Below are 23979 nucleotides of genomic sequence, written 5' to 3'. Positions count from 1 at the left end.
GGGCATTCCCAGTAGGCATCCATCAGTGGCCACCGCGCTTTCAACGCCCTGTGAGAACATAGGAAGCTCCACTAAGGCACCTAGGGAAATCGAGCCCCACTAAGGTAGGTGCGTGCCAAAGTACCTACATCGACACGACACATCTCATTGCAAGTCTCGCGGTTTTGACTGGCTGTGTTGTTTTCCATAAGAGCTCCTGATTTATCTTGTGATATCCTATTCAATTTTTGCACGGGCCATGGCTCCAGGAACTTTCCCTTGCGTCGTGCACCCTTACGAATCACCAACTTCCAACGCCGCCGCCTACGAGATAGGGCCGTCGGGCTCGAATGCCATACTCTTTGTTGGCGGCCTCGGAGATGGTCCTCACACCGTTTCTTATACTCAAACTATAGCCAAGAACCTTGAGTCTAAGAGTCTGGATTGGTCCGTCTTCGAGATCAGGATGAGGAGCTCGTTTACGGGGTACGGTTATTCGAGCCTGAAGAACGATGTCGAGGACATTTCGGCTCTCGTAAGATATCTCCGAGGTATCGGAAAGAAGAAGATTGTCCTCATGGGACACTCGACCGGGTGCCAGGTGCGCAGGCCATCTTGAGATTGGTAACAGTCGAAACTTCAGCTCACGTCTTTAGGATTCCGTCGAATACACCAAGCACAAGGAGGATCCTGTCGACGGGTTCATCCTCCAGGGCCCGGCATCAGACAGAGAGAGTATTGCCGACTTCATCACACCGGAGCTGTACAAGAAGAGCGTGGATCTTGCAGAGAAAATGATTGCAGAGGGCAAGGCAGGCGAGGCCATGCCTACAGACCACCTGCCGTCCTTGTTTGATACGCCCATCACGGCGTACCGTTGGCACGCGCTGGCGGCCAAGGGGTAAGCCACCACCCAACTTTTGGTGACGGTCGATGCTGACTTAGCCCAGGGGCGATGATGACTACTTCTCATCCGATCTCGACGAGTCCTTTGTGTCTTCGATCTGGCAGAGGTTCGAGCAACCGGTGATGGCTCTGCACTCGGCCGAAGATGAGTTCGTCCCGGCCAAAATCGACAAGCAAGCTCTTATCGACTCGTGGAAGAAGACGAGCCCAAAAGTGCACCATTTGAGCGGGGTGATCCCAAGAGCAAGCCATGCTGTGAAGCAGGCAGAGGCCCAGGAATGGTTGGCAGGCCGCGTGATGGAGTTCATCCAGCAAATATGAAATCAGGAACAGCTTTGTCTGGTTTAAGTGGGCTGGCCAGGTCGGCGACAAAGTGGCTCGCAAACTTGGCCTCGGCGGCCGCCTAAAAGAGTGAACGAATATCAATATACCTCTAGAACATAGCAGGAATTCAAGAGTGAATACGCTTCAACTTGATCTTCTAGGGTGAACCTCTTCACCAGTGGTAGGACCTTCTTCTACTTTGCTAGGTACCTGGGTAGTGTAATGAGCGAGGTCGGCGATAGGCAGGCACGTTCGTGTCCCGAGACCCACTTACTCGGGCAGAGGTAGCGGCGATGCTCAATGCAGGTCGCCGACCCCAAGAACTGGTCGATTATGCGATCGCGGGCGCCGCGAATACTTAATCCCTTGTGAGCTCATGCCCGTCAACATCCACAGACTACACACGCTACCTAAAATCGACCATCGAAAGGTCAAAGCTCACCCTTTACAAACTACAACTGACCATCACCGTCGATTATTGGCACTACAACATTTCTACCTCCAGCTTCTCCCCGTACTTCAACATGTGTTTCGGAGTCACTTGCTCGACTTGCTGTAAGTTCGACCCAAGACCTCCAACCCCGTCCAGCAACTCGTGGGCTAACAGCCCGCTAGCAAAGGCGACCTGGCGTGGTTGCGGCCAGCACATCCCCTCGGCTCTGAGCGGCGTCCCTGAGGACCAGTGGTGCACATGCACGCCCAAGGTCACGGTCAACGGCAAGGAGTACCCGCCGGCAGGCTCAGTATCGATTCCTGGTATGTCTTGGCTGAGCAGCTTGTTTGGCGGAGGCAGTTGAAATGACAAGGCAAAGCAGGAATCTAAGAGGCGGGGAGAGCTATGCTTACGGGCTGTATAAGGCTTCAAGGCGGAGATGAACGATGTACAACAGTGGGCGGCTGAGGCGAGTTGAGGCGTTGCATGGTAGGTGGTGAATGGGCGAAGGCAGGCGTAGGTTTTGGAGTTGAGTCTGAATAGCTTTATGAGGCTACAGAATACATCATCTTTAGGCCAAGTGAGGATTTCCAAGTGAATGTACGGTCCGTTGCCAGAGTCAAAGCGGTAGGGTGGGGGATGGAGGGGTTGTCATTGCAATCGGTGCAATGTCGGATGCCCCTCACGTCTCCATTTTGGGGTTCTAGTGGGTACCGTTACCTAAAACGCCATACCCGCGCTTGGTCATTTACGAATAGAAACGCGCTGATTGAACAGCACCTATCGTCGCTGGCCCGGAGCTGATAAGAGGTCCCGGCGTCACTCGAGCTCCGATCCATGAATCACGGCGCTTTTGTTTCCTGTTAGAGGTCCCCTTTCCTCCTTCTTTCCGCACCCTGGCTGTCCCTTCGGATCCCTTGGAGGCAAGACTTCATCATGCTGCTTCTGTCACCCGTCGTCCTCGGAGCGGCCTCCGTTGTCCTCACCCTTGTCTACCTCGCCCGCTGTGTTTCTTCTCCGTTATGGAGACTGCCCGGCCCGAGGGCATCCGCCTTCACCTCCGTACTTCTGAAATGGCATGAGTGGCACGCCCAAAGGACCAAATATATACACCGCCTCCATGAGGAATACGGTCCCGTTGTCCGTATAGCGCCGAACGAGGTGGCTTTTACTTCCTACGATGCTGTCAAGGAGATATACTGTTCTGGGGGCAGCGGGTATGACAAGACGGAGTTCTATAACCTGTTCAGAGTTTATGGTCGGAGGTAGGAGCAAAGCAGTATTTTTCCCCATGCGGTCTCCCTGTCTCACACACGCCTAGGACAATGTTCACCACTCTGAACAAAGAAGATGTATGGCCCCAAAAATCCCCTGCCGAAGGATTAGAGACTCATCGAGTGTGTGACACAGCACGCCAAGCGTAAGAGGATCATCGCAGACCGCTACGCCAACAGCAACGTGCTGCGCCCGGCACCCTTAAGTGGCATCCAGGAAAGGTCTCTCAACTTCATCAAGCGATGCGAGGCCTCTGTGGGGAAGAGCCATGACATTTTTGTAAGTTATCAAGCAACAGCGGCCGTTGCCGCGCGCAGCAGTGTGCTCACACCGGTGTAGATGAGCCTGCACTCATACGCCTGCGATTGCGTCACACATCATTTGTTTCACCCGTACGGCACAAACTGCCTCCAAGACACCGCGGACGAGGAGATGATGCACCAGGTCGCCGCCGACGACAGCCTGCAGAACCGTCTCATTCAGCACTACAGCCCTGCCCTGCACAAGGCTTTATCTGGGGTGCTGTACGCCTTTGCCAAGCCTCGTGAGACGCCTCTCGCGGACAACTTTGTGATGGAGTCGAGCAGGCAGCCCGACCCGGCGCCGTTCACCCTGCTGAGCCGTCTGCACGAGAAGTCGAGCGACTTGGACCAGACCGACAAGGCGGGAGAGAATCTGGATCACATGGCGGCCGGTATCGATACCACGGGCGACGGGTTGTGTTTTCTCATGTGGGAGCTCTCGCAGCCCAGGTCCATGCAATTTCAGGAGAGGTTGCAGTGGGAACTGCGGGAGAACCCCGGGGTCTCGTTTGATAAGCTGCCATTCCTGGATGCTGTGGTGCAGGAGGGGCTCAGAGTCTTCCCCGCCATCCCCATGTCCCTTCCCCGGTATGTGCCCCAGGGTGGTCGCACAATTGACGGGCACTTCATCCCGGAGAAGACCATCGTGAGCTGCCAGGCGTACTCGGTTCATCGGGTCAACAGCGATGTCTTTCCCCGGCCAGATTTGTTCGATCCGGGCCGATGGATGGGGCCGACGGGGGACGCAGAGAGGAAACGATTGATGTTTGCATTTGCCAACGGTGGCCGGGGTTGCGTAGGAAAGCAGTGAGTTTTCCCCTTGGTGTGCAGCGCCTTCCCCTCGTCTCAGAGACTGACTCTCGACCGTGTAGCCTGGCACTGGCCGAGATGAAAATTCTCCTGTCGGACATTTACTCTCGTTACACGACACTTCCTGAGACATCCATGACGGCCGAATCGATGGCCATGTCTGACCAGCTCATCTCGTCGCGACCCCTGGCCCAGAGGTGTTTGCTGCAGTTTGTTCCTATTGCCGAGAAACGAGAGTGATCGGCGTATGGTTTAGATGGAATATGTCCTGGCCAGGTTTGAAAGAGTTAGCAAGGCCGGGGCGATGTTCAGGAGACCATGGCTGGGCGTTTTGTTTCTGTTGGCGTTGGAAGACTTGGACAGACACCAAATATGTCGCGTGGAGGTTTAGGGATGTAGAAAGGCAGAAGATGAGTAAGACGACTTGGCCCGCCCCGATCCGGCTACATACTGGTGCCACCTCTGAGCAATGCTTCGGCTCAGAGAATCTGGCCTCATCTATCAAGTGGTTACGTGGATGACTGCAACTTCAGATAGGTACAGATTGGTCGGTCCAGATGACTTGCAGGGCAGAACCTCACGAGTTCGCAAGTCACTCTCACTGGCTCGGATGTTCTCCGTACTCGCCAGTGGTATTCGTAGGTATGCGAGCCTGGGAATCGAGGTGGGGGCAAACCCAGCGGCTGCAGAAAATACAACACTAGTGCGGTCCACTAATAGCGGAGGTGGCAGATGGGTTGCCCTGCAATTGAAAGATTGATTTTTGTTTCTGCGCCGCAACCCAGATCAGAAAGCAACGAAGAGATCATTCCATTTGCATCCGAAGCAGCGTCAGCATCCGTTTCCCTTGCCGGCCTTGCCCTCCCTACCGTCCACACTGTGACACTCTGCGTGCGATTTGCGCTTGCTGAGGCGTGGACGGCCATTGATTGGCCTGTGCCTGCGGCGGGGCTGTCGCAGTTTCCGGTGAGATGGCCCGCGGGAAGTCAAGCTGCTGGTGGGCAGTTGTCAGTGTTTCAACGTCCCGTCAATCGATGGGAAACCAGAAACCCCTTCATGTCCAATCGCATGCATATTCGCGCACAGGGCATGTCCCAGGCGAGGGAAGAACGTGCAGGGCAGGGAGTAATACGTAGCCCGCAATTGCGAGCTTCTTTGGTATGCTTGCGTGCTTGAGCCCAACTCAAGGTTCGTGTGATTCTTTGATTATCATCATTCATGATGTAGTCCGCCTCTTGAAATCCCGTTGACGTGTGTAACGATGGGGCAAGTGCATCCTGGTGTCGCATGGTAAAGACTGCCCGCAATTACAACTTGGCTTTCTCGATCCTCTCCTGTTCAGCCCATGCTTTGTTGATGCGGACATTTTGATAAAACCGCCATGCCCCAATGGCTGCTGCCGCGGGAGGGCATGCCAGAAGCAACCAATTCCACCAAATGGGACTCGATGCCTGTACCTGACGAATGGCCTCGGCGATATCCCTCTTGAGATCATCCTTGGTTCCGTCGTTCCAGAGAACAACTCCCTTGCCTGCACCCCGCGCCTCGCATCTCTTCGCCTTGAGCCTTACGTCGGTCTGACTTAGCACACGATTCTGAGCGTCCTCGGCAGACAGATGGGGATCACGAGCTCTGAGTCGCTGCATCTGCACCTCGGGGTCCTTGACGGCAACGACGAAGACGGTTCCGCAGATGCGGTCAAGCCCGCTCTCAAAAAGAAGGGGCACGTCCAATAGGACGGCCCAGTGACCGCGGATGTAGGCCCGAAAGATGGCTTTATACATGGCCCCGCGGACGGCCGGGTGAACGATGCCGTTGAGGACAGCGCGGTCACGTTTGCGCTCCTCCGTGTTGCCGAAGACGCGGCGGCCGAGGGCGGGCCGGTCGAGAGGACGTCCTTTGCCAGTGGGCCCATTTTCGGGCATCGAGTCGGAGACCGGGATGAGGAGATCCGGAGTCGTCGGGAGGAAGTAATTCACAATGGCGGCATATCCTTTTGTCCCCGGCTCGACGACCTCCCTGGCGAGGATGTCGGCGTCGATGAGTGGGATGGAGTAAGGAGCATTGGAGAGGACGGAGGAGACGGTGGATTTCCCCGTTGCGATTGATCCAGTCAGGCCGATAAAAAGCATATTGCGCGTATGCTTGCTTGTTCCTGGTTGACAGTCTCTTCACCTCTCTGTGTTTGTTTTGATTGCTCTCCCGCAGTTGATGTTGGTGCTGAGTGAAAGCTGAGCACTGCGACGTAGGTTGATGATGCTGATGGCGACAGTGTGGGGTGGACTGACTGTGGCCGAGGTACAACGCGGCGCGTTCGCTTAGTGTGCGGTGGTGCTGCATGCACCCTGGTTTCTGGGCACTGGTTTGAGGTGGGACACTCCGATGATACCCACTTGGGGAGTCTGGGACACTGATGTTGTATCTGTACTGGTACGCAGAATACTAGTATGGCGGCGGACGTGACGTGGGGCAAACAACGACTACAACGACGACGCTCCAAGGACATGTTCTGGTGGACATTCCGCCATCATTGGCTTTATTGGACCTGGGCTGTAAGACGGGAGAAAGGAAGGGAGCGTGAGGACTATTGAGGGAGGGAGGCTTAGGTTCCGAGAGGCTCGCCGAGACGGGCGAACCATGCTGTCAGGCTTCAGACTTGCCGTCTACGCCGTTCAGTGCCGTCTGTACTTTCTGAGGCCAAAGAAGGTGCGGCTGGTAGATACATTGGCGCCTTGTGCCTCCAAGAGACAGGGTACATGAGGGGCAGAGCTAAATGCGCCGTCACAGGGCGTACCAGTGAATCATGTCCGCGGTAAGGCGGCCACAGGCTAGGTAGGTACCTGGAAGTAAGGCGGCGGCAAGGTTGGGCCCCATTATTAAGGGACTTTTATTGTCCATGTGTCTCCGAACTTCCTGACACTGACTCTCCCTCTCCCTCACTGCTCCTCCCGCACACTCCACTCCGGCCTTTTTTCAAAACTCTGCACTCACTGCCCACCTCAGTCAACTCCGTGTCTCCTCTTTCCCGCACACAAAAAACACGCAAAATCCTGACCTCCACTCGGAGATACCTCTCTTCATCTCGCGAAAAAGACATATCTTCTGCAACAGCAGTCCCACCGTCTGCTTCTGCTCCTGCTTCGGCAATCCCATCCTACTCTAGCGCCGCTCGCGGTTTCGCACACAAAAACTTTTGCACAAGAAGAAATCGCCACCACCACCAGCCCCCCAACAACAATACATCACCAGCATTCACCAGCAGCATCCTCTCTCCTCGTATCGTTCGACCGCCGAGTCCCCGATCCTCGCGAGAGTTGAACATAACCCAACACCCTCACGCGGTACAAACCACATAGCAGTTTATGTATCAGCACGACAAGACCACCGTCTTCAGACAATTCGTCCCCAAGCTGCAATCATTTCGCATAGCGCGGAAACCTTGTAGCCCCAACATCAGTTCAGTCGGCTGAAGTCCACTTCCCAGAGGATTCTATGAATTATCGACAGCAAAGACGATCCAGTTTCGCTTTACCCTATGTCCATCGATCCACCCGCTGAGCATTGAGTCCGCCTTCTTGCTCCCTTCCTGCTTCCCTACAATTACCGATTCGACCGATACTACTCCGAATCACGGCTTCTTCATGCCCCTCGTCCGCTCGACAGCCCAGCATCACTACCAGCTTCGCTTCCTGAGCCTTACCACTCTATCCTAAACTCCAAGAAAACAACACCTACAACCTTCTACTACCAAAGACCTTCAGTCGTCTCAATAACAATACCGCAATCATGGCTTCTCTCGTCAACGTTCGTCGCGATGTCAAGGACGCTTTCTATCGCTACAAGATGGAAAAGCTCGTCACCAAGATCGAGGGCAAGGGCAACGGTATCAAGACCGTCATTGTCAACCTGAGCAGCGTTGCTCAGTCTCTTGCCCGTCCTGGCGCCTACGTTATCAAGTACTTCGGCTTCGAGCTGGGTGCTCAGACAAACGTCGACCCCGCTGACGACCGCTGGATTATCAACGGTTCTCACAACGCCGCTAAGCTGCAAGACCACCTTGACGGCTTCATCAACAAGTTCGTTCTCTGCAAGAAGTGCAAGAACCCCGAGACCGACGTCAACATCAAGGACGGACGTATCCTGCTCGACTGCAAGGCGTGTGGTCAGCGTTCCGAGGTTGACCTGCGCCTGAAGCTCAGCAGCTACATCCTGAAGAACCAGCCGAAGAAGGGCAAGAAGGACAAGGCCGAGCGCAAGGCAGCTCGCCGCGCTAAGGCCAATGGTGCCAAGGAGAATGGCCAGAATGGCCACGGAAGCGGAAGCGGCGGCGAGGGCTCCGACCACGGATCCAACGACGCCGACGACCAGGACGCTGGTAGTGACGACGAGCTGGAGAAGATGAAGAAGGAAGCCCCTGAGCTCGATGACAACGAGACTGCCGAGCACGAGTGGGCCGTGGACATGAGCGAAGAGGCTGTGAAGGCCCGTCAGGCCCAGCTGCCCGGTGAGTTCAAGCAGAAGCTTAACATCGGCGATGATGAGGATGAGGATGGCGAGGGCGGTGGCAACACCGTCTATGACGAGTTCGGCACTTGGATTCAGGACCAGGCCACCGCTAAGGGCGGTGTTGATAACGTCGACTCCATTGACATCTTCGTCAAGGCCAAGGAGCTCGGCATCGAGACCAAGCACCGCTCCGTCCTCGTCCTGGTTCAGACAATCTTTGACGAGAACATTCTCGCCCAGATTCCCAAGCGTTCCGGCATGATGAAGCAGGTATGTCAACGTAATCTTAGAGGCTTGGTATGTGCAGATACGCTAACACGCACTGTAGTTTGTCACTTCTGACCGCCACGAGAAGGCTCTGCTTGGTGGCACCGAGCGCCTTATTGGTAGCCTCGGCAAGGAGCACCCCGAGCTGTACGCTCAGATTGTCAAAATCCTGCAGTTGTACTACAACTTCGACCTGCTCAGCGAGGAGGTCGCCATCAAGTGGGGCAGCAAGGCCAGTAAGAAGTACGTCGATGTCGCCACCTCCAAGAAGGTCCGCAAGGCCGCCGAGCCCTTCATCAAGTGGCTCGAGGAGGCCGAGGAGGAGGAGTCGAGCGACGAGGAGTAAACGGGAGGTTATGTGTCGGATATCACTCGGTTTCTTACAGTACAGTCAAGGCTGGCGTCAGCAGGTGGCCCTGCCCACTGGTTGTGCTCAGCTTTTGCTCGGATCAGCTTCGCTCATTGGCTTTTCTGCCTCGTACACTCGGTCTTCACTTTCCAGATGCTAGGCATCCGGCGATTCCGTCGGTTTGCTAGCATTCACTGTTCCTAGGTAGCACATCCTGTAGGCCGCAATTAGGGATAGTCCACTCTTGACCAGCGAATATTTCTGATCAAACTGTATCTGCCTTATGTGCTATTTCTGTTCATTCGCTTTGGTCCTGTTAACCCTCGTCCCTCAGGACACCAGCGTAGCTAATTAGGTAGTCCGCGCGCGCCGTATGCCGCAAATTTCACGAAACTAACTCCGCATCCCGCCTCACGCCAATTTGCTGCCCAACGGCCTGCCGCAAGCCAACGCAGTCTCAAATCCATAGACGATAATTATGTTCCTCGATCCCAAGCAAATCCGCAAACGCAGCCTTCGCCCAGGCGCCATTACTTCCTCTAATCGCATCAAGCTTGGATATCCGGTCCTGTCGCAGACTTCAAGTTTCGTCTACTTGTTTCTTACCAAGTATCCGCAAGTCCATTGGTAGATTGCGCCATGCTTGTATCACCCCAAGGTAGCGTAGGGTCCCAGGCTCCTGGCATGCTCTTGCTGCTGCCGGAGCCCTTGCTCAACTCGGTGCTGGTCGGATTCCAGCCGTCTCCAGCGGGAGCAGGTCCCCATCCGCCGCCCTCACCCGCCGTCGTGGTATTCTTATCGCTCTTCTCGCTCTTCTTTGACGTTTGTGAAGCGTTGGGGCTAACCGTCGTCGGTCCAGTGTTGTTGTCGGCTCTCCAAACTGGGTTGTTGTCGCCGCCCTCAGCATTCCAGGCATCGTCGTTGTTTGAGCCCTTCTTGGAGCTCTTCTTTGAACCATTGCTCTTGTTGGAGCCGTTACCGACGGGGCTATTCGTCGAAGGACCAGCGTTGTTGTCCCAACCTGAGTTCGACGGCGGCGCTTGGCTCTTTCGTGACTGATGCGAGTTGTTGGAACCACTCGAGACAACCCGTCCAGAAAACCCGACATTGTTGCTCTGATTATCCCAATTGGGAGGTGGCTGCTGGTTGCCACTGGCGCTTCTGTTGCTTCCTCCCCCGTTTTTGCTTTTATTCGACTTCTTCGAGCTGTTCGAAAGATTAGAGACTGTTGCCCAATTGTTGTAACTGCCTCCTGTAGCCCAGGTGTCGCCTGTGTTATTGTTAGAGGCTCCCCAGCCGTCTGTGTTCATTGTCTGGCTATTGTTTCCGTTGTTATGGCCCGAGTCTCCCCAAGTATTGTTGTTTGTCGTCGCTCCCCAGACATTGTCGCCGCCAGACGCTCCTTGAGCAGCATCGCCCCGGGTATTGCCTGACGAGCCCCAAGTATCATTGCCGGTGTCGTTTCCTGACGTGTTCCAACCGTCATAGTTTTGGCCATTGCCTGAATTGTTCCAGGTGTCATTTTTCTGGTCGTTGCCTGGATTGGTCCAGCCACTGTTGCTTCCGCCGCCCTTGTTGCTTCCTGACCCGCTCCTATTACTTCCTGAACCACCTGTCGTTCCCCAAGCGTCATTATTTCCATCACCAGTTTGACCCCAGGCAGAGCTACTTCCTGTGGTCTGGGGCCACCCAGAGTTGCTGCCCGCTTGACTCTTCGCGGGGGTGCCCCATCCGAGGTCTGGATGCTGACCACTGGGTATAGTCTGCCAGTCGGTGGTCTTCTTGGACCCCCAAGACTTCTTGCTCCCGTTGTTGGATCCCTGCTTGCTCCCAGCTTGTGAGCCGTCTTTGTTGGGGCTAGACTTCTTGCTGACGGTGTTCGCAAATTCGGCCCAAGGCGTGTTCGGATTGACAGTCAAACTGATGTTGATGGGAGAGGCTGGTGCAACATTGTTGTTTAACGGCTGGGCCTTGGCGCTCTTTGCAGGAGAGGGAGCTTTGGCGCCCGCTGGACCAACATTCGTATCCCATCCCTTCTCTTTGCTGTCTCCTGCTTGGTTGGCCCCTGACATCTTCGGCGACCCTTTGACTGAAGAAATCTTGACTGGTGACACTGGAGCCCAGTAAGGCGGTATCTGTGGCATTTGCATCGGGTCAACCGGGGCCATCATCGAAGGTCCTCCTGGCATGTAGGTGACTGGAATAGCACCCCATGGCGACTGGCTCTTGGAGTGGCTGTCGCCAGGATTCATAGTGCTAGAAAACCCATTAAAGTAAGGGTTCTGCAATGGATGAGGCATGCCTAAAGGCAGACTTGCCTTGGAAGGATCGCGCGCGGGATACAGTAGTCCATAAGGATTGCCGTATGCTGGTCCGTGATAGACTCGAACGACGCCGTGCTGCGAATCATGGAAAGCATTCGGTCGGGGGTCCTTAACCCCTTCAATGGCATGCTCAACCTGTAGAACCTCAGCTCGGATGGGCATGATGAGATTTGGGCGGCGGAGATTGGGAGATAAGGCGGCCTCGGGTCTCAATTTCTCGGGCTCGCGAGCTTTCTTGACCTTCTCTTTCTTCCTGTCGTCGTTCTTCTTCACTCGCTCCTTCTTTGTCGGACCAACATTGTTAGGCTCGACGTCTCCTGCGGCCGTTTCCTTGGATTTCTTCGCGCTCTTCTTGCTCTCCTTCTTGTCCTTTGTCTTCTTAGCAGGCGGCGGTGCCTCATCCTCGGTCTCTGTATCGGTCTCTGTATCGGTCTCTGTCGTCTCAGCATCGCTATCGTCGCTCTCGGATGATGATTCGGTTACCTTGTTGCTCTTCTTGTCGACCTTCGACTTCTTCTTTTCTTTTGGCTTGGACTCCTCTTCAGAAGTTTCTGCCTCAGCTGCCTTCTCCTTGTCACCTTTTCCTGCCTTTCTTAGTCTCCTGCGTCCTATCTTACAGTCTCGGCACTTGCAGTCCGGATCGGGTTCTGAATCACCTGAAGATTCGGCGTCTGATTCGGCCGCTTTCATTGCGGGCTTGGGTGCTCCCTGGAAGCGCACCTTCTTGATGTTGGATGATCTGACAGCAGAGCTCTTGCTCCCGGCGCGTGGATATGTGATCTTGACGGTGTCCTCCTCAGACTCCTCGTCAGTCGAGATCTCGACGCTGATGCGCTGTCGGCCAGTCGATGTCTTGCGCCTGCGCCGCTGAACTGAGTCGCAATACTCCTCTACGCTGACTCCAAGAGCCCATTCACAGAGCGTAGAACTTCTGCCCTTAACCGTCATGGCAGCAGCGACCTAGACCAATTTAGCCTTGCGTGAAAGTTTGAAGACTTAGGGTGTGTTTGCAGATTACAGGAGGGTGTGCGGAAGAATCTTCGCTCGAAGTTAGTGAGTAGGAAATTGCGGTTGTAGAGGACCTTTTTTTCACTGATGTGGACTTGGGAAAGCGCGGCAGAGCAGCAGTTGCGCGAGGCAAGGGGAAGTTGGTCTTTATTCACCTCAAATTTTGGGAAGGAACTACCTCGGCCACCTTCCACCTGCCAGACGAGCTTTTTGGGGCACTATAATTCATGACTGATACAGAAATTGAATAACGGGAAAGAGTTCATTTCAAGCAGATAGAAAGAGTGTTTTCCAAGCAGATAAAACCATCATGGCACCTTCGCCCTTCTCACCATGCGGGCTAGGGTCGGTGGTAGGTTTTATTACGCCCCGTACAGAAAGTACGTCACTAACACATCTGAGTCGCATGTGAAGAAACCATCTTGAATATTGGAAAGCATTGCGAAAGTGTTGCAATTTTTAATTTTTTTTTTCAACTACGGAAATTCCAGGTTTGGAAGAACTGGGCCGGCATCTGACAATCGAGGACCGTCGACGTGGAGACTGCCTCCGCTCTTGGTACCAAGAAAGCTACCCATCTCTCTTGTGTCACGCACAATTGACGTGATTTCGTCCAAATCTGCCTCGAAACCATGAACATAAGAAAAGTCCGGCCATCCAATTTACCCTCGTCCTGTCTCCCAGTTCGTCCCAGTATCTGCCGTGGAGCTGGCTTCGGACATTTCATGTCCCATTATCAGAACGCGAGGCAATTCTGGATTGCCATCACGTCAGTATGGCTATCGTAAGTTCTCTGGCACGAGTCCAGAATACCTCGAAAACTGGAAGTCTAGTTGGGAAGTCGTCCGAGGGCGTCCCAATGAACTACCAGGATCAGCAAGATGGCTCGGTAAAGAAGTTTGATGAGGAGACTAACTAGCAAAGTCTGCGATTATCATCGCTCACAGTTCAAGTCTCGAGGACCAGCGACGTAGGGTATCGCTGCGCGGAGTGAGCTGACTGTCCTAGAATTGACAAAAAGGTTGGACTCACAGCAAATAGTCTGCCTAGTTGGGCAGACGAACGGCGTAGAAAAAGCCCTCGTTAGTGACATACCAGCGGCAATCGCCGAGGTTGTCAATAGTAAAACGGTTGCGCTGGGTCCAATTACCGTCAACCTCGCGAACAGGATAATAACGAGACGGGTCGTCATCAGCAGGCTTGAAGTCCTGAGGCTCAAACAAGCCATTGGCGTAGGCGAACTGCGCCTGTTCCATGGCTATCTCGCCAGCCGTCTTTCCAAAGCCAGTGACATCAGGAGGAAAACCACCATTACCTGCAAAGACGGGACCGCCGCCACCGCCCATGTTTGGGGGCATGTTCATGCCCATGGGGGGAGGACCCTGGAACATGGGGACGCCGTTCATGACTTGGGGATGGCCCTGGAGCATGATGGGCGGGTTCTGCATGGCCATTCCAGGCTGCATGATAGGCTGCTGGGCGATCATGACGGGAGGGTTGGAAGGAGGAGCTTGGCCGATGTAGGTGACATTGTTCGGGGGCGGCTGCTGTGATTCCAAGTTAGTATAGTTTCGTTTGGGAGTTAGCGAGGCAAAATGAATAGATGATGAGACGAAGGTTGCGAGCAAACATAGGCATGCCAAAACCACTTGGCGATGGCAACCAATGGAGATTAAAATTCTGGGATGTGTGAATTTATGGTGACTTGCATAATAATAAAAGATGAGGGGCGCATTCAGCAAGACGGAAGCAGGCTGCTGCGCAACGAGGGTAGTAGTGGCAAGTGGGAGAATCTGAACTTGAGGAGAACCGACATGGTAAGCATAGCCAGGGTGAGGAGGCCCGCCGTTGTCAAAGCGAGGCACATAGACGTGCTGCATGACACCGTGAGAAGTGTCAGGGACGGGCGGCTGGAAGTGAAGACCTCCGGCAGGCGGAGCGACGTTCTGGTAGTCGGCCATGTTGACGTAGGCAGGAGCTTGAAGACCAAACGGATTGAATTTTCCAAAAGGTGCGAAAGCGTTCGCCTCTGCAGTGAGGGCGGGATGGGTCGAAGTTTGGGGGATGAAAGGTCCGTAGGTTGGCTGAGGAGGGACCTGGCCGAAAGGTGTTGAGGGTGGAAAGTTGTAACCAAGATTGACAGAGGCAGAAGGGTTGGTAGATGTGTGAAGGAAGACGCCAGGTACAGGCTCCTCGTCTTCGTGGTTGTCGGAGGTAGGAGCGGTCGAGGTGGTCGAGGTATCGGGTCCTTGGGTGATGGGGAAAGAGCTACCAGAGCTGTGGCTGCTGCCCTCCTTGAAATGAACCTGGCGAGGTCCACCAGTGTTGTTGGCACTCGTCTTGACCTTGGGAGACTTCATTTTTTCGGCAGGGCTTTTCTGGCCTGAGTAGTGATATTCAGAGTCGATGTTGATCTTGGCCAGCCTCCAGGGAAATGTCTGATTCGATCAGGGGTTGAAGGGTCGAGATTGAAGAAGAAGCTTCCAGTGCAGAGCTCGCCTCAAAGTTGAAAGCTGGATTGATGAGGTCTCCTTCAATCCATCGCAATCTGAAGTGAATGGGGCTCAAGTGAAGTTTTTGCAAGAGATGGCAAGAGGAGAAAAAGAAAGACACGACCCTAGGGCCAGGTCTAGAAAACCCTCACCCAGCCGCATTGAAGCCATCGCGGCCTGATCTTTTCGGCCTGGACTCCTCAGCCATAACATCACACCACGACTAAGCGGGGATGAGGCTACAAGAGCAGTGTGAAGAAGACAGGTTCAAGGGATGACGCCTTTGTGGCGTTTCCCATGGGAGCACAGCGAGACCAGGGGAAGGGGGTGTAGAAAGAATAAATCAAAGGAACCAAACGAACCGTGAAACCATCCACTTACCATCTCCATGACATATCGCTGACCATCCCACACGTAGCGGTATACATGAGGAGGATCTTCGTTGTCGTAGTGAGCGCCTGAAAAGGGCCAGCAGCCACACATCTTGACCAAATCGTAAGGGGTTGGATTGTTGTCGGAAGAAGCAGGGCCAGAAAAGTGGTGTTGATCGGAAGAATAAGTGTAGCCTTACCACACATAGGACGAAATTTTGAGGACTGGGAAGCCAAGTGAAGACCGGTCGCTCCCACTTTGGCGATTTTTTCGCAACCCATATTATCCATACCACCTGCTCAACGCAGCAAGGCAGGCACCATTTTCCTCACGCTCCTTTGTAGTTTAAGAGAGAAGGGAAGAGAGATCAAGACGGGAAACCACCAATTCTCCTGGACTGAAATCGCGATGCTCGCGCTGCGTCGCACGGAGGTTGATGGCAGATGAATGAAGTAAGGTACCAGCGAAAAAATCCAGACAGATGTGTTGATACATAAAGGCAACTTGGCTAAGAAGAGAGACCGAAATATTTTACAGAGACGAACGTTCCAACAGCCCGAATCGCAAGCGAAGTGCCGCCGTTTTCCACTAATATCCTTCGACCTGGGCTAGAATGTCCTCACTCAATCACTCAAAGTCCCGAGGCCATCCTCCTCGTCCATCTGGAGATCGGTGGCCTTAAAAAAAGGCAAACCTTCCAACATTGACCGGGTCGTCCGGTTGGCCCGCGTTCTCGGGGACAGAACGCTGGAAATCTCTGAGCCGCGGCAGCTCTTTCTGCAGTCTGACTTCCCAAGCCTATGTGTCCGGAACGGTTTACCTAGTCAGAGATCTGCGACGGAATTCACCGAGTAAGGATACTCACCTTTGCTATGGCGACGACTTTTCCTCCGTTCTGCACGTCCTTCACCATGCCATCGAACGCATCTGCATCGCCCAGTTCCTGCTGAGACCCCTAAAGCTCAGGGCGGAATATTGACTCGGCGTTGTAGAAGGTGCGAAACATCCATTTGCCTTTCTTCTTGTCAAGTTCCTCAAGCCATGCCTTGTAAGTCATCGCACTTCCCCTGTTCGGGGGATGGGGACTGTTTTTGGCGGCGAAGGTAGCAATATGAAGATAGAATCGTTGAGTAGTTGACCAGCAGTGGATGGAACGGGTCGACCGAGAATGGATGCGTTCAATGTTCTCGATGAAAGGCTCGAAAGTGGCCCAATTTGGCCATACCAGCATTTCCAAAGCCGTCGCGCCATCTCCACCGAGATGAACGATCGCGATCTTGAAGCTGTCATGATCAAGGAGGGGATACGCGTGGAGAGTTTCTAGTCTGGCTAGGGCAACCGCCTGAACCTAAGTTATCGGCGTCAATGCAAAACTTCTTAAATCGGCTGAAGATGTACACAAACCTTGTCATCTAGCCAACTAGGGTCGTGGAGAGATCGGGGTCTCGGTGGGTATCCTGCTCCAAGCTTGAGGAGCTCTTGATCCAGGAAATTATGTAGAGACAGCATGAACTCGATCGACCTTATACGAACTGTGTCCCGAAGAGCGTCGGATCGCGCTTGCAGGCTGTCATGTAGGTACTGCTTTCCCTCGGAAAGCGGGCTTGACGTGTCACTGGAGAGGACGATGTGACCACCGAATTCGTCATCGACGCGCAACTCACCCGAAGGTAACGGAAACTGAAGGCTCGTGAGATCGCCACGGCGGAATCTTGCCCGCATGTTGTCCAGCTTGAGCTCAACGAGGCTGCTGGCCACATCCTTGAGGATTGGCCGTTGTGTCATCGCGGTGGTAGTCGAGTGATTGTCGACGCGAAAGTTTGTGACTGTGTCGGAAGATGAGGGAGCAACTATTTGAGGAGACCTACCGAAAGTGGTGTTGACCTGTGAGAAACAGGCACCCCTTCCCCCTCCGATGGCGGCTTTCAAGGCAAGGAATTGCGCCTGAACGCAGGGACAGNACCCCTTCCCCCTCCGATGGCGGCTTTCAAGGCAAGGAATTGCGCCTGAACGCAGGGACAGTTGGCACTCCTCGAAATGAATGTGGCAGTATTGTTTAATATCTTTTATTTTATTTTTTTGGTTGGCGAGTACCGAACGCCCACCACTACCACCCAATGATGCGGTCGTCTAATGCTTCTTCCCAGATACTATACACGGGTCCACTAGAGGAGAGATCGTCCGTCCAAATGCCCAAGACTCCTCTAAGGCTCTCTAAATTCCTACTCAAACAACAGACAGAAGAAGCTCGTATCAAGCGAGCATTGCCATCCACAGATCCATGGTGATCCGAGAATGATAAAAGAGTTTCATTATTGGTGGGGTTCAACGAGGAGAGGTCGTGAGAGGTGTGATGTCGTGAAATTACAAATGGGCGTGCTGTGAAGCCGTGGGTTCGGGGATGGCGAAGAAAGTTCGGCGAATAACCTAGTCGAAGCGTTAGAGAACCAGAATCACAATTATGTGCAATTTGAAAACTTACAGCCCAGGCACCGGCCACGGAGGCCACAATACCACCAGAAATCAGCATGGGCCTCACACCTCGTGTGCTCTTGAAAACCATTCCGCTCAATCCGCCGGCCAAAATAGAGTTCGCGGCATCGTGCTTCCCTCTGAAGTAGCCGATGCTGGAGTTGAAGAGGTTGTAGGTGATGGCGACCACACCGGCCGAGTTGCCGAGGAAGGGACCACGGCGGGTGACGGCGTTGAGAACCGAGTTCAGACGCAGCTTCGGAGGTTGGTTCGCAGACCTCCTGAGGCCCTCCTGCAGACCCCAGGCTCCTCCTATCGACAAGGCCGCCAAGTATGTGACACCGGTTCCGTAGCAGAGATCATCCGTAAAGCCTCGGGAGGGGAGAACGGACTGGCCGCCAGGCACATCGTTCAGAGCGGCATCTTCGAGTGAGAGGTATTCGAGAGTGTCCTTGTTCAGGCCGGACAGGGGGTGTAGTTGTGCGGGGTCTGCAAAGGCAGAGCTCTGGAGGAAAGACTCGACACCAGATCCTGCTGACGGGTCGAACTGGGTGGGCGCAGTCTGGAGGGTTGTGGGTGCTTGAGAGGGCGCGGGGCTTTGCGAGGCGCCCGTCTCCTTCTGAGCGGACTTGCGTCCAGAAAAAGCATCCCAGAGCGACGACATGGCGAGAATCGTGGACGTGGCGAGTGTATTGATGCCGGAGATCGGAGTTGGTCAGAGGACAGGAGACGTAGACTTGTGCGGCCGATGATGGAAGCATCGAAAAAATTTGGGCACTCAATCGCGACTTGGACCGTGCATCCAAATGCGGGAAAGTGACGGATGCGACCTGCGGAATTTTGGCACCGACCCACTTATCCCGGTCTTGGTTCGGAGTGGAGAGACTGTGATGGAAGGTCATCGGCGGTTCTTTATCGATAAGGAATGGAGGGAAGATAAGACGATAGCAGCCTTAGGTAAGCTGCCTACCTGGAGTTTCCCTTCCTGGTCTTGATGGGACGATGGCGGGGATGATCTCGAGCGTTTGCGGCCGGTCTCCACTCGACCCCAGGCAACGACAGGCAAGCGGCAGAAGGCAGGGCGCAAGGCACTGCCCAACTCGTCTTAAATTAGCGAAAAGCAAGTCTCAACGACATCTTATCCCAGCACCAACAGCAAAACCAACGGCTGCTGATCCTCATGGCTCAGCCCACCGACAACATTGTTGGTTCCATTTGCATGGCAAGCCAGCCAGCCTCGCGAATCCTACACTGCTCCAACCGTCATCCTCCTCATGCTAATCCCCCCGTCTGAGACAGTAGTCCCAGCGAGCCCACGCCAGGCTCATGTTAGCTGCTCAAAGACAGATGCTGGCGTGAAAATTTGAGGCATCCGCGACATCCTTCCAGGGGCGGGCGAGGCAGGTCTCGTGTATCGATGGAATGTCTTGCTCGGCAGGCGTCTAGGAGAATTACTGGCTCGTCGATCTGCACGTTGCCGCCTCGGACGAGCTGTGCCTTGTATTCGAGCACAAACATGCATGGCTCTCATTTATGTGTCACCGGGCTGAACGCTTGGACGAGGAACATCGTGCTGTGCCGTCTTGAGAGTTACATTGGGGGTTGGATTGATGGTCGTTGGTGCCTGGTGTTACCAGTCTGCTATCGCCCAACCTTGTGTGTCTGTGAGCGTTTGAGTCACATACTTAAAGGCAAACCGCATTCCTTTACTATTTTTGAGGGTTGCTTCCCCGTTATCTTATTGCATGTTTCAGTGTGGCCTGCTCAAGATCCTTGGCACATTCGTCCTTAAAAGACTGCGTGAGACCACCTCGCAACACTCTCGACGTAGCCTCACAATTATAAGCTTGCTCTCATCATCCGATCGACAAGATGCTCAAGTTCATCAGCGCTGGTGTTTGGGGCCTTCAGGTTTGTACTCTGGTCATAGGCCATTTTCGGTTTCACTAACGTCGCAGGCCATTATGGCGATTGTTGTTCTGGCACTTTCCATAGAGCTCATCAAAACTCAGAGGATTGGCGACGCACCTACAACTCTCAAGTACAGCGCATTCACGGGCGGTTTTGGCCTGGCTGTTGCCGTTTCGGGTGCAGTCGCGGCCTTTTTCGACGCCATTCCAGCCCTCGTTGTAATGGCAGCCGATGCTGTCAGTGGACTCTTGCTTCTGGGCGGTGGCATTGTAAGTCTACAAATCTGACATTGAACTCTCGGTCGTTAACTATATGGCAGGCCATTGCAATTGGATTAAGCGGAACAACTTGCGACCCCAAGACCCAAGACGAACTAGATAAACTGCGAGACAATGACCTCGTCAACCGTGGCAGAATTACGGTTGACGGCAAACAGACGGTCGGGGCCGAAAACCTAGGTGAACTCCAGAACAACTGCAGGAAGGCAACAGCTGATCAAGCCATGCAATTCGTAACTTTTGGTTTTGTTCTGGCAACGCTTGCTCTTGTTTTCTTGGTCTGGAGGAGGAACCGCGCTGGTGGCGGAAGGGCATATGTTTGAGGCATTGAGAGATGTCTTCTGGGATGCTGTGTTGCGAATCAACAGAGAAGCTTGTCGAACAGTTGAGCCCAGTTGTGCTGGTTACCCAGATTCATGGAGCGTTGCGTGTTCCCGTCTTTAGTTGATAGGTTTGGTTAACGGGCGGGCGAGGGTTCCATGTCGCGGTCCAGCATTGATGTCGATTAGAGCGTGGCACGGAATGTGTGGGTAATTCAGATGCCTAACGTGCGCCCGCAACTTTTCGTGCTGACGGTCAACCACCTTCGTCTGGAAGATGCTGCTGTTGCTTATACGTAGCTAAGGTGAACTTTATCGTGTTGGTCCAAAACACGGCCACACGTCGCAAAAAGCACAGCGAAATCTCCAAAAGTTTTACAGACGGGACAACGCCGTGAAGGCCACGTAAAGGCAGGGTTTACTAATATCAATGAAAAATCTCAAAATAGTCTGTTGAGACCACCCCACAGTCAAATACCAGGAAAAGTCGTCGTACTCGGCTGATAAGGAAAGGTGTTCACATGGGATTTTATTTAGGGGGCCGGGAACGGAAGGAAATCCACGGAGAACAGGACAACCCTCAGCAAGCCGCTATGCGGAGCCGCCATTAGAATTAAAAATACACATGACGGTGTAAGTTTAACCCAACTGATGTAGTGAAGAAGAGAAAGAAGGTCTGAATTTCGCATCGCGAGCAGAGATTTTATGTTCGACCAGGGGTGGGGCTGATTGGGGTTAGGCGCTAGCGACCGCCGCCTGTGTTTCTCCGGCCTCCATTGGACCGTGCACGACGGATGGGTCCACATTTGGAGCAGAGACCCTGTCCAGTACCGCTACCACAACGCAGGACCTGTATGGCCTGGCACAGAAGTAGCTGTACAGGCAGTCTGTGATCAACGATGGAAGAGCCTGTCGATTGAGCTTCCAAGGAACGGACGTGGTTGTGTGACGATGACGCGCGCCGTAATAGCGTCCTCTGGGGCCAGAGGTCAGCCTCGACTTCACTTCCTGGTCACTCGAGATCATCACCTCCCATCTGCCTCATACATCGAGGGATAAGGTAGCAACCATCAACAGAATCAACAGACTGGAGAAGCAAAGATGGCGCCGGTGCCCCTGGAGCCAGAAGTCAAGTGTGTTTGTCTATTGTAAAAGGAATGGATGATGATCGACATTCTGACGCAGTTAACAGATACCTGCCTTTGAGCCTGGTGGGCGGCCACGCGCTGACGGTGGCATACCTTGGTTTCACTGTCGCTCAGAGTTTGTACAGATCATATCGAGATCTCCCGCCGTCCCAAGGAACAAGAGCAAGACTGGTTCGGAGGTCAACTCTTGCGCCGCTTTTTGCGGGCCTGACTCTCGTCAGCCTCTCACTCGCAGGTTACTGGACATTTAGCTATGCAAAGCTCTCATATCGTGTCTGGGCCGATCAGCGCGGAGTGGAATCCCCAGCTAGGTTCGTTGTACCTGGGTATGTTTCTTTGTCTGGCTCGCTGACTGACCGAACTTTTAGGTTCTACGGCAACAACGGTGTCTTCCCTTACGGCGAGAATGCCACTCAGGTTTACGTCGGTCGCTGGTTGAGCGATACTCCAGTCCATTTGGACGCTCTGGAGATTATCGCGGAGAAGGCTCGCCGGTTCTGGTGGGGACAGCAGATCGAACTCGCGACAATCTCCTGGAGCCTTCTGCTGGCGGTCGAAGGCCGAAGGAGGAACATCCCATCTGTCTGGGCGTATCTCGCTTTAGCTCATTTGGTAAACTTGTCGTTCGCGCAAAACCTCTTTTACCTGGCGTTGATTCTTACGCCAACTCCGGCTCAGGCTGAGGATGGGCGACAGCCAACTACGGCATTCGGACGCCTTCGCGACAAGGTCTTTCCTCCTAAGCCTGCAGACTGGTTCCCTCACCCGGCGCTACTCCTCGCGTCCTTTTGCCTGAACTACGTGCTGATATACTGGGCACCATCAACAACCGGAACAGCGTTCAGAAACATCGCAGTGTTTGGAAGAATTCTGACGTTTGCGCCCGTCATAATTCCAGCCGTTGTTCCGGCCAGTTGGGGAACGGTGTACTCTAATCACCATGGGGCATACAGGATCGTCACTGAGCTATTCCGATTTCTGTCCACGGCGAGTTTCGCGCTTCACGTCAAAGGGACTGCCCTTGGCCTGCTGTACAACGCACCGGACGCTCACTATCATCGTCATAGTCGGTTCCTCCCCTTCGACAGAGAGGAGCGCTCGACGTGGGAGCGAACAACAACAGCTGTCGGCAAGGTCCTGGGATCGGCATCCGACCACCCCGTGGTAGCAGGCGTGGCATGGGACGTTTTGCTCAGCGGTGCCAGCCAAGGTTTATGGGCTGCCACACGTGCGCTGGATGTGGACGACATTCTGGCCTCCTCGACACCCTTCGCGCAGAAGAATGCCCCGAAGGCGCAGCCACTGACCAGACTGCTGGAAGGTAACGACAAATCAACGCCGGAATCGGAAACGGGCAGCCACACCAGCGCGGTCTCCACGCGACGCAGGGGCCGCCCAGCGAAAGCGAAAACCGGCGAGATGACAATTTCCAAGACGGCTGTGGCCGATGGGAATCGCCGAACCCGAGATCGGAGAGCCACGGAAGAAGTTGACGAGGCACCGGAGGATGCATACGAGCCGAGCGCTGCAGAGAGCCGCTCTGCCGTCGAAGGAGATGAAATGCCTGATGGTGAATTGGATTGGGAGTCTGCAGCTCTGGCATGGGGCCTGACAGCTCTCGGCGGCCTGGGATCCTGCAGCGCTGGGGTGTTCGGTGCCGAGTGCACATCGCGATGAGCGGTTGAAACGGATGGGGAGTGCGAAATACACTTAGCGGCCTTGGATGCCCGTTCACAACGCAAAGCTCTTTGTCGGCTTGCATCACGGTTTACCTAGACAAATGGTATTCGACAGAGCTCGAGGACGGCGACCGCCTGAGGCTGGTGGCCGGCAGGCGGTTGCCTCTTAGTTGAGGGTGGCGTTCCGGGAGTGGTTTGGCAGATTGGAGATAAATGCACCAATCGAACTTCTTTTCGCGTCCACGCGCGGATTTTTCCTCGTCCTTAAGCCCGCGAGGTGTCACTAAATGCACCCTTGCATTTAAGGTGCCTGGCACTAAGTAAGACATGGCTCGCATCCAGACCCCAATCATTGAGCGGCCTAGCCGGGACCATCGGAGACGGTTCGACGTCTTCAAAGAACACACTTTGGAATGGCCCTCTTTCAGAACAATGAGTGCTGAGGTCGAGTCGAGACCGTCAGAGACCAACCCCGCCACGTTGGAGATCATCTTCGATCAGAGGCGAGCAGCGAGCATCGAGCTTTCTGATACACACGCGCCGGAGACAAGCGAGGACTCCTTTGGTCGAGAACGACCGCCGGGCCAGAGGTTTTTGGAATGACGTCGGCCCGCATCGAAAGCACCCACCCCGCAAGCACCCGTAGAGGCGTAGCGCCTTGCAGACTGCCACCCATGGATCCGACCCTAGGCACGTAACGCGGACACAGCGGCAGCAAGCCCAGTAACCGATTCTGGGGTGGTGTGGTGGTGTTAGACTCAGGCCCTGTTCTGCAGACTCAGCGGCGGTGAAAGCACCCCAGAAGCTTGACCCCACCAATGCAA

General features: G+C 54.3%; 10 protein-coding genes across 10 annotated transcripts; 5 read left to right on the top strand and 5 right to left on the bottom strand.

Moving 5' to 3' along the window:
- Window positions 1-238: 238 nt before the first annotated feature.
- GCG54_00006190 (uncharacterized protein) lies at window positions 239-1206 on the top strand (the record flags this gene model as incomplete). The annotated part of the gene is made up of 3 exons (XM_045406202.1): window positions 239-580; window positions 636-880; window positions 930-1206. The coding sequence occupies 3 exons, from the start codon at window positions 239-241 to the stop codon at window positions 1204-1206; spliced, it is 864 nt and encodes a 287-aa protein (XP_045265585.1).
- A 527-nt stretch (window positions 1207-1733) lies between these two features.
- Window positions 1734-4269, top strand: GCG54_00006189 (putative sterigmatocystin biosynthesis P450 monooxygenase; the record flags this gene model as incomplete). Its single annotated transcript, XM_045406201.1, has 7 exons — window positions 1734-1764; window positions 1825-1965; window positions 2571-2907; window positions 2964-2994; window positions 3053-3196; window positions 3257-4026; window positions 4092-4269. 7 exons carry the CDS (start codon window positions 1734-1736, stop codon window positions 4267-4269), a joined length of 1632 nt encoding a protein of 543 aa, XP_045265584.1.
- A 1067-nt stretch (window positions 4270-5336) lies between these two features.
- On the bottom strand, window positions 5337-6161 carry GCG54_00006188 (uncharacterized protein; the record flags this gene model as incomplete). The annotated part of the gene is made up of 1 exon (XM_045406200.1): window positions 5337-6161. One exon carries the CDS (start codon window positions 6159-6161, stop codon window positions 5337-5339), a length of 825 nt encoding a protein of 274 aa, XP_045265583.1.
- A 1654-nt stretch (window positions 6162-7815) lies between these two features.
- GCG54_00006187 (putative eukaryotic translation initiation factor 5) lies at window positions 7816-9148 on the top strand (the record flags this gene model as incomplete). The annotated part of the gene is made up of 2 exons (XM_045406199.1): window positions 7816-8805; window positions 8864-9148. The coding sequence occupies 2 exons, from the start codon at window positions 7816-7818 to the stop codon at window positions 9146-9148; spliced, it is 1275 nt and encodes a 424-aa protein (XP_045265582.1).
- Window positions 9149-9753: 605 nt separating this feature from the next.
- Window positions 9754-12423, bottom strand: GCG54_00006186 (uncharacterized protein; the record flags this gene model as incomplete). The annotated part of the gene is made up of 1 exon (XM_045406198.1): window positions 9754-12423. One exon carries the CDS (start codon window positions 12421-12423, stop codon window positions 9754-9756), a length of 2670 nt encoding a protein of 889 aa, XP_045265581.1.
- Window positions 12424-13529: 1106 nt separating this feature from the next.
- On the bottom strand, window positions 13530-14843 carry GCG54_00006185 (uncharacterized protein; the record flags this gene model as incomplete). The annotated part of the gene is made up of 2 exons (XM_045406197.1): window positions 13530-14030; window positions 14298-14843. 2 exons carry the CDS (start codon window positions 14841-14843, stop codon window positions 13530-13532), a joined length of 1047 nt encoding a protein of 348 aa, XP_045265580.1.
- Window positions 14844-16302: 1459 nt separating this feature from the next.
- On the bottom strand, window positions 16303-17132 carry GCG54_00006184 (uncharacterized protein; the record flags this gene model as incomplete). The annotated part of the gene is made up of 2 exons (XM_045406196.1): window positions 16303-16695; window positions 16752-17132. The coding sequence occupies 2 exons, from the start codon at window positions 17130-17132 to the stop codon at window positions 16303-16305; spliced, it is 774 nt and encodes a 257-aa protein (XP_045265579.1).
- A 579-nt stretch (window positions 17133-17711) lies between these two features.
- GCG54_00006183 (Mitochondrial import inner membrane translocase subunit tim23) lies at window positions 17712-18483 on the bottom strand (the record flags this gene model as incomplete). Its single annotated transcript, XM_045406195.1, has 2 exons — window positions 17712-17774; window positions 17830-18483. 2 exons carry the CDS (start codon window positions 18481-18483, stop codon window positions 17712-17714), a joined length of 717 nt encoding a protein of 238 aa, XP_045265578.1.
- Window positions 18484-19691: 1208 nt separating this feature from the next.
- On the top strand, window positions 19692-20331 carry GCG54_00006182 (uncharacterized protein; the record flags this gene model as incomplete). Its single annotated transcript, XM_045406194.1, has 3 exons — window positions 19692-19699; window positions 19750-19999; window positions 20050-20331. The coding sequence occupies 3 exons, from the start codon at window positions 19692-19694 to the stop codon at window positions 20329-20331; spliced, it is 540 nt and encodes a 179-aa protein (XP_045265577.1).
- A 1098-nt stretch (window positions 20332-21429) lies between these two features.
- Window positions 21430-23153, top strand: GCG54_00006181 (uncharacterized protein; the record flags this gene model as incomplete). The annotated part of the gene is made up of 3 exons (XM_045406193.1): window positions 21430-21461; window positions 21521-21802; window positions 21845-23153. The coding sequence occupies 3 exons, from the start codon at window positions 21430-21432 to the stop codon at window positions 23151-23153; spliced, it is 1623 nt and encodes a 540-aa protein (XP_045265576.1).
- Window positions 23154-23979: the final 826 nt, after the last annotated feature.

This window comes from Colletotrichum gloeosporioides (genome assembly GCF_011800055.1).
Source record: "Colletotrichum gloeosporioides strain Lc1 chromosome Unknown consensus_36, whole genome shotgun sequence".
Classification (NCBI taxonomy): domain Eukaryota; kingdom Fungi; phylum Ascomycota; class Sordariomycetes; order Glomerellales; family Glomerellaceae; genus Colletotrichum; species Colletotrichum gloeosporioides.
This window is presented reverse-complemented; position numbering and strand designations above follow the sequence as displayed.